The sequence below is a fragment of the Aulonocara stuartgranti genome (genome assembly GCF_965226115.1).
Source record: "Aulonocara stuartgranti genome assembly, chromosome: 2".
Taxonomy (NCBI): Eukaryota; Metazoa; Chordata; class Actinopteri; order Cichliformes; family Cichlidae; genus Aulonocara; species Aulonocara stuartgranti.
The window spans coordinates 32,050,038-32,058,942 of record NC_138940.1 but is presented as its reverse complement, the minus strand read 5'-3'; the positions used below and the strand labels follow the sequence as shown (position 1 = coordinate 32,058,942).

Here is an 8,905-nt window from a genome sequence, read left to right as displayed (position 1 = left end):
TCACATTTGAAATGAAAATTAAAAAGAATGAAACAGCGAGGCTATCTCCAAGTCAGCATCTTTGCATTCTTACATTTCCTAAGATTACACTTTGAAATGACCCGTAAAGGCTGAGTCTGCTTTCTTAGTGCAGCCCACTTGCCCTGGATTAGAATCTGAGTCCACATATAAAATGTTATTGTAATTTCACTGTGGACTTTTATTTTATTTCCTTCAGGCGATGCTCTTCAGGATTGAACTATATTTTGACCTCACAAAGAATCAGAATCAGAATCAGAATACTTTATTGATCCCTGGGGGAAATTATTTTTTTGTTACAGTGCTCCATTTTAAACCAACATTAAGACAAGACAGACAATACGCTAACTAAGAATAGTACAATATATACATATATATACATACATACATACATAAGTCACTTATAAATAAATATTTGGAAAAGAAACATGTGTAGTTGTAGCAGCAAACAGTGTGTTAAGTGGATGCGTTGTACAAGGAGATGGCCACAGGCAGGAATGATTTCCTGTGTCGTTCAGTGGTGCTTTTCGGTAATCTCAGTCTCTCACTGAACGAGCTCCTGTGACTGACCAGCATGTCATGGAGTGGGTGGGAGGTGTTATCCAACATTGTCTTTATCTTGGACAGCATCCGCCTCTCCGACACCACCTTGAGGGAGTCCAGCTCCATCCCCACAACATTGCTGGCCTTACGGATCAGTTTATTAAGTCTGTTGGCATCTGCGACCCTCAGCCTGCTCCCCCAGCATGCAACAGCATAGAGGATCGCACTGGCCACCACAGACTCATAGAAAATCCTCAGCATTTTCCGGCATATGTTGAAGGACCTCAGTCGCCTCAAAAAATAGAGACGACTCTGGCCCTTCCTGTAAAGTGCTGTGGTGTTTTTAGCCCAGTCCAGTTTATTGTCAATGTGTACTCCAAGGTATTTATAGTCCTCCACAAAGAGGACTGAATGCTAATGTGCTGGTTTTTAATGTATATATAGTTTAAAATGTTGCGATGTGAGAGCCTCTGCTCATGTTGAGTATTTTTGCCCTTTTACTGTAAGACAAGTTAAAACCATCTCTTATAAATTCTCCCTGAAATGAGAAGCAGCATTTGGTGTGCTGGTGAGATAATCAAGTGACTAATTGTGCAGCATCTGATTTCTGCCAAAGGGGGGGCATTTTATCCGCTGGCAAGGAGAAATCCTATTTTGCCTGATGATTTTTCCCTCAGAGGATAAAGAGAAGATAGTTGGAAGAAAATGAATACAATTAGAGCAAATAAAAGTGGGGAGATGTCTGTCATGTCATCTTTTTAGCTTGTTTTAGGTTCTTGTTGGCAATCAGTCCCACTGATAATGGAAGTGCATTGACATAAGAGAATAAAGACCCCTAACTACACATGCACCCATCAGTGATCATCTCGTCTGTGCTGTGTTTTCCTTTCTCTGTCTGTGTTTATGTAAGTGTGTAGCTGCGTGTGTATTTTCCTCTTTGTGGTTTACACATGCCAGATGTCTCCTACACGTGTGTTTCAGTGTTCTTGTAATCCGTCTCGCTCTGTCATTTCTGTCTTGTAGTCTAGAGAGTGTGTCTGGGAACATCGCCGCTGTCAGGTGTCATGTGGATCTGCCTGTGCCTGTCTTAACTCACAAACGGATGGGGTTTTATTGTTCGGAAATATTGATTATTGATGATTTGGGGGCTTTGCTAACATTGTTTTTATGTGTTAGTGTAGCAGAGATGGATGGCCTCTGCAGACAGTATATGTTTGTGTGGCTATTGGACTCCTGCCATTGCAGCAAATGACTGCACTGCAAATTGAAGCTCCTGCTGTGAAAGCAAGAAAACAATATTACTCTTTCATGAAGCAAAAAATAAACAAAACTCAGCGGAGTCTATTTAGCTGTTTAGCCTCAAAGGAATTAGCAGTAACAGTTGAGTAACGCATCGTCAGGAGTACAGATTACCACCTCATTTGTTAGTGCCCTTTTCTTCACAATCGCTTGACATGGCAATAATTAATAGTGAGTGAGACTTACTGATGTAAAACAGTGGCAGAAAGCTTTGAGGAAGGACTTTATAGAAGTTCATCTTTCCCGCTGAAAATCCAAAAAATAATAACAGCCCGTGAGCAGACCCAATTCTCCAGTTAGCTGACAGCGCAGAGGCGTGTGTATCATTGCGTGTTTTATCTGCGTGTGTTAATGAGAAAGAGAGAGTGGTGTGGCTGGACTGTGTAGGCTACACATACATAATCCCTGTTGACTTGATTGACTTGCCATTTGCCTTTGGTTAGGTTCCCATCAATAGGAACATTAAGTTTCTCTCTTTTCTTCTTCTTCTTCTTGTAAAACAACATTATTAAAGTCAGAAAAATCCCCAAACTCTTAGTTTTCTTGTTTATCTCCATTCTGAGTTCACAGTGCTTCATGGATGAGTCGTCTTTCCTCTCTTTTTTGTGGATTAAAAGGATTAAGAAATAGAAAAAGATGGAGAAAGAGGGTGTAGAGAGGAAAGAAGTTGGACCACACAACAGAGAAATGGAAAAGAGACACGGGGGAATTAGTGAGGCAAAGATAACTCAAAGTGTGGGATGTAAAAATATGATGCATAGGGGCAGTGGTGTGTTATTTAGTGTTTGCGTGTGCATACATGGCTTAAAGGAGCACATGAACAAACACAAAGAAAAAGTTTCATATGCAAAGACACTTAATGAAGTTGGTGGAGGCTTACAATTCAACATTCCTAATGAAAACTCTTTGTGACTCGGAGACTGATAATTATATTAGCCACAGAGTGAGACATAATTCAACATATATATTAGAGGATGTCACAACCTTTTTCTCCCCTTTCTTATCCTCCTTTCAATTAAACCACACCACCTGATTAAGTGGTGTTAGTAGGTCACTTGTCAACCTGATGCCCACTTGAAGAGACTCACGCAAAATGGGTCAAATTTCCTTTGTGCTTGCAGATTCACATGTGCATTTGTGTTTGAATCTGTGATGGAGATGAGGTGGCTCATGGAGAGAAAATACAGCATGGATGCAGACTGCCATATATATTTAAAATGTGAAAAATAAACAGGAGTCTTCTGACATAATTACTGCTATCCCTCCACTATGTAAACAAGACTTTAGGCTGTATTTAGATTTCCCATATGACACTAACATTCCATCAAACTGTGGTTCACTGTAATCCGCTTTATCCATGAATACAAAGTTGATGTGGGGCACCAGGACACCTCTGGGTGTTTGTCTTTTATTTGTAGTTTGCCTCAAATGTATGAGTGTGGGTGTGCATGCAAGTTTGTGTCAATGCGGCATCAAAGTCATTTTCTAATTTGCTGTTTGCATACAGTGTGTATGTGCATGTGTGTGTGCCCCTCTGTCCTTGCTCTCGATGCCTGCCAGCCATTCTGTTGTGACGGAACAGGTGCGGATGAATATGAAACAGGTCGGCACAGCTTTTAGGGGACTTTCGCTTTGTATGCACACCCATTTCAGAAACATCACGTAAGAGCAAACTGTCCTTCGATCACCATCTTTAGAACATCTTTTTAGTGTCGAGTACTAATGTCAAACATATTTCATAGACACACACAGGTTTCAAAACAAATAAATCACATTTGAATAAATAGATCTTCTTCGTTTTTTTTTAAACTGTAATAGACCAGCAGTGTTATTTAAATGCATTTAATGTTTACCATTATGGGTAACTCAGGCACTAAGACTGTAAGACAATTGTAGAATAGATGGACCCATCCTACGATTAAATAACCCCGTTAGTTCTTACAGGCACTCTCCAACCTCACACCTTTTCCCTGTTCTCTCATCACCAGTGTGAGACATTCCCCACGCCGGGCCAGAAATGGCACTGAGTCAGATTTGTCTCACCACCGACTAAAATTATACGGAGGGACACTGACGATAGATAGATAGACAAATAGATAGATTTTTACAACACACGTCCTTGTCCGGTGACGTGTCTCTAGCTTTGTCCCTGCCCTCTCCTAATCTCTCTCACACACGCACGCGCGCGCACGTACACACACACTTTCACAAACACACACACTTGCAACCGAGGGAGGAGATGGGAAGCTGTGTGCTGTTGCATTTTGTCTCCCATTAATATCCCCTTTCATTTCATTTTAGTAGCACTGGATCGGAGCACCCGTAAGAGCAGACAGTTTGTAGTGTGAATTCAGCAAATATCGATCCTTTACTGGATAAAAGGAGAGAGAAATAGTTCGACAGCGGGCATCGCTGATTCCTTTGCGCGTTGTACAAGCACAGGCTAAGTAGTTCTAGCCGACTGCGCACAGCGACGCACAAGCACACGTGTGCGCACCAGCGATCGTCGTTGAAGTTCAGCACCTCTGACAGAACCCAGAGTCACTTGGATACTGCTACAGTAGCCAGTCTGTGCGCAACTACATGCGTAGCGAGTCGATTTGGATTTAAAAGCCAACAAGTGGAAACTCGCGTGTGTCGCTTTGCTGTAGATGTCTGATCCACGCTCATACGGATTTAAAAAGTTCGATTCGATGTGACAGGAGACCCTGCGCTATAATCATACCCGGCGACATATGGTCTGGGTATATCTGAAACTATCGACCCACCGCTTTTTCACGGCGCGTCCTCGGTGGCGCTGGAGCAGACAGAGCTGGGGACGCTGAGGAATGCGGAGCCGAGATTTTGTCTTCTTCAGTTCACCTGCGGAACTCTTCGCAGCTCACACCAAAGTAAGTAACGTCGCTGTGGGATTCCGCAAAGAGCGAAATCACAATGTCAAGCAGTATTTCGAGAAATCTACAGTGTCACTCCGGGCTACTTTGTAGTGCTTTCGTGATGGCATCACCGTGTACTGATCCTGTGTCCTGCATTTTGTATCCGTGACCTTGTCAGACTAACAGAAGCGCACGTTGATATTCTTATCCTAAAACACTATTTTCAAATTGGCCGCAAAGTGACATCTGCTGATTCTTTGTATCGCTTTGTTGTATCATAAATAGAAAACTGGGCAGGCTGAATAAAGAAAGGGTCAGTAGACTCCATAACCTTATCCACATGTTTTCATTCACCAGAAGACCAACGCTGTCGGTGAGCTCGCAAGGCGCCATGCTGAGACAGATCCTCCTCAACTCCACCGACACCCCAGACTTCGACCTGGTGCTCGTGGCACAATCCACCACACACGCCCCCTCCTCCCTGAATGCCTCCCACGGTGGCTCTGTAAGCGTGGATGCACTCCTGAGACCCACCACGGGAAGAGGGGGAGGAGGACTCCGGGAGGGCGAGCTCCACAAACCGGACCTGATCACCTACATAGTCATGTGCCTGCTGCTTTTCCTGTTGGTGCTGCTTATTGTGTTCTTCATCAACTGTCAGCTCCGGAACTCTTTCTTCGCCTCCATGCCATATGACAGATCACTGAGAGAGGCTCGGACCTCCTACAAGTAGGCCAGATCCCAAAGGTCCAATTTCTTGGATTACTGGTATTTAGAGAGACTCGTGTCAGGGGGGTTAAGGACGACCCATGAACTGCTGCTGCTGCACATACAGTATTGGACAAATGAAGTTGTTGCCTTTGTTAGCTGTCTTGGACAACCTAAGGCCTCAGTAACCTGGAATCTGTTCAGTCAAATACTTGTTTATGTTATATGATGCCACGTGCTTAGTTATAAGACTCATGATACCAAATCAAAAAGATGGCAAAGAGGAGTGCAGGTCTACGGCTGGTGGAAGGATAAGTGGCCAATCATTCCTGTTCTAATTAGAGACCCACAACCTTGTAGTTACTGATAAATAATTGCTGAAACCTTCTTGTGCACAAAGCGTAATCAATACTATTCCTTTACAGCTATGCTCCCAAGCTTGTGTTACCTCATTTTATTGGCTTCACATTTTGGCACTGACTATGTGGAAGTGAACCTCTCTCTTTCTCTCCCCATCTCTCTCTCTCTCTTGATTTGATTTGTCTAATTAAAATATGTTTCACTTTGCCAACATAGAAATGATCTATACAGTAGTCTGTATGTGAAATACTTTGTAAGACTGTAACTTAACTGTCTTGTCTTGTGAAACGAAACAGTCACCAGACGATTTCCAACCTTTTGTCCATTGTAAAATTATCAAATGCCAGATCGTTGACCTATAGCGTCGCATAAAGATATTCAAATGTATTCTGAAGTGGCAATATTCTCGTCTGTACGCCTGTAAATGAATAGCAAAGCTGAAAACGATGCTGCAGCGGCCGATGTGAAGGGCCAACTGTTTATCATCCAAAGCGTCCGTAGAGGGGCTTTTACGAGTGCCACAGGGCTGCTATTCTTATCGTGCACCTTCACTTTTAATTAACCTTTCTCTCGCAATTTATAGCTCTAATATTCTGAAGAATGAAGACTCGAGGCTGAAAAGTATGGCGAGTCCTTTGCGATAAACCAAACTGTTGTCTGCTTCAGTGCCACTGGTAATGCGCAAATCCTCACCAATCCTGTTGTTGGAAAACATCTCTCACATACCAGGACAGCTAAAACGAGCCTATCTCTGTAATCCTGTGCCCGCGCGCGTGTGAGTGTAGGACTTGTGCGCGTGTAATGTGCGCGCAGGTTTGTGCAAGTCCGAGTGCTGAATTTCAAGTGTTGGGCTTTATATCTCAAAATAACCTAAGCCAGGGAAACTTAAATGTTTATCTTTAGGATATTCAGTCAGTGTTTACTGAATGCTTCGTTTGAGATGCGAAACTGCGCTGGAGAGCTAAACGTGGTGACTATTTTTGTCTGTAGTGCAGCCCTGAAATCACACCATGTAAGTGGGAGACAGAAGGCCAAATTTGCTCGGCGTTGTGCTTATTTGGAAGATTCTGTGGAAAAAAAAAAAAAAAAAGAATAGGGCAATTATTTAGCACACTCAGAAAATTGGTTATATTCCTTCCTTATGCAGTGATTCCCTGCACATGCATTGTGTATCTATTTTCTAATCATTGCCCTGTGTCAATTGCATTTGTGTATGAAAAGAAATCAAAAATCAAAAACAGTACAGGGCAGGAAACACCACAATTGCTTTCTACTAGTCAATTAACTTTCTCTGACTAGCCGTAGCCTATTGACTCTGGTCACACACTACAGCGCCTGAAGTTGACATTTTGTACCGCTAGGTGGAGCTCCTAGTCTGGGTAGTTGTATGCACATTGTGGTTACGAAGCAAAAAAAAGAAAAGAAAAAAAAAAGCAACAAGCAGAGGACCAAAAACGACGTCATTAACCAAATTCTGTTTTAGATCCAGCCTGTGGGACTAAGATGAGCTACCTGCGATTAACAAAGAATGTGCATCAATAAAAGAGTAAGTAACAGTTTTTAGGTCAGTCCTACACATAGATTTTCAAAGACTTAGAATTATGATATAAATATAACCCCCTAAAAGAACACTGAGTTTTCAGGCTACATGAAATTCAGTAGATTTTACTGGAGAAAAAAAAGTTCTTTCATACCTCTCTTGAACCGATTTAGTGCTCGACTGTAACGCTACTTACACTTACAAGACACTTCATTCAGAACACCTTGTTAGTGCTGGTTTACATCCCCCTTTTGCTTTTAGAACTGACTGAGCCGTTGGTACAAGGCACGATGGTTTAATTTCCTGTACACCAAACTGGGACTCGACCATCTTCTATAGCCTCGGTTGCCTAAAGCTTCAGTGTGGTACACAGTGTGGTCTTCTGTGCAGGTGTTTAAAGGTCCAGTGTGCTGTGCATTCAGAAATGTTCTTTTGAATACTTTGTAACAAGTGATTATTTGAATTACTGTTTCCTTCCTATCAGCTTCAAGCAGCATGACCATCCTCTGACCTCTAGCATCAACAAGACATTTTCACCCAGAGAACTACCACTCTGACCATTCTCTGGCAATCATGGCACATTCAAACTTCCTTAAATTACCTTTCTTCCAAATTCTGATGCTCAGTTTGAACTTCAGCAGGTCGTCTTTAATATAAATGCATTGAGCTACATTGTGTCACATGCACATACACACAAACACTAATATATATAATTCCAAATGTAATATATAATAATTCCATTATATATATCTTGTTCATATTCTGAGGTAGGCTTGGGTAGCATGGGGGCCTAGTGTTAGTGCTCATACAAGAGGGCCTCAGAGTATTAACTACTCCACCACATCGAAAGGAGCCAGTTGATGTGGTTCAGGCATCGGAGTAGCCCGCCTCTTGGATACCTTCCCCAGATGAAATGGAGAATAGGGTCTTGGCTTCTCTGCTTAGGTTTCTCCCCCCTGTGACACGGCAACAGATAAGCATAAGAAAATATATGTATAATGTTTTTATAGTTTGTTTCCAATAATTGAGGCTTTCTTGTAATGTTTTTTAAAATGGTCATAAGCAATAATTCACCAGACATTTTTAATTTCTTTCAAAGATTTCCTTTCGACTTTTTGTATTTTATTTATTTATTTTATTAATTTTTAGTCCACATCATCACCAGACAACTTTTAAGCCACTTAAAGCTGACCTGTGAATCATTCAAGGGTAACAGGCAGCTAATCCAAGGGGTGAAACTGTGTTGTCTACACATAACAGAGAACAGAGAAAATAACTAAAAATTGTATTGTTAGGCACTTTGTTACTTGCAGCCTACTGAAAGAATCTATAAGTTTGTTTTTAGCAACAAGGTGATTTTACCAAGAGCTATTAGTCAAAAACTTGCCGTGTCTAAGAATGGTGTGCAGTGTGTGCTTAAAAAATTTGAGGTAACTGAACAAGTGGAGAAAGAAGTTGCAAAAAAAGAAGTCATCAAAATGATCTCAGTGGAAAGGTATCATTTTTAAGTAAGAAAACACACATAAAAGGCTGAGGAATGTCAAATGTAGAAGTGGAAGAG

At 41.8% G+C, this 8,905-nt stretch overlaps 1 protein-coding gene across 1 annotated transcript; it reads left to right on the top strand.

The window, feature by feature from the left end:
• Positions 1–4,074: 4,074 nt before the first annotated feature.
• Positions 4,075–6,180, top strand: smim32 (small integral membrane protein 32). The gene is made up of 2 exons (XM_082507396.1): positions 4,075–4,751; positions 5,094–6,180. Exon 2 carries the CDS (start codon positions 5,128–5,130, stop codon positions 5,467–5,469), a length of 342 nt encoding a protein of 113 aa, XP_082363522.1. The 5' UTR covers positions 4,075–4,751; positions 5,094–5,127; the 3' UTR covers positions 5,470–6,180.
• The last annotated feature ends 2,725 nt before the right edge of the window (positions 6,181–8,905 follow it).

What these genes read in the sequence shown, in the direction of transcription:
- smim32 (XM_082507396.1), top strand. Translation starts at nt 5,128, where the DNA reads ATGCTGAGACAGATCCTCCTCAACTCCACCGACACCCCAGACTTCGAC.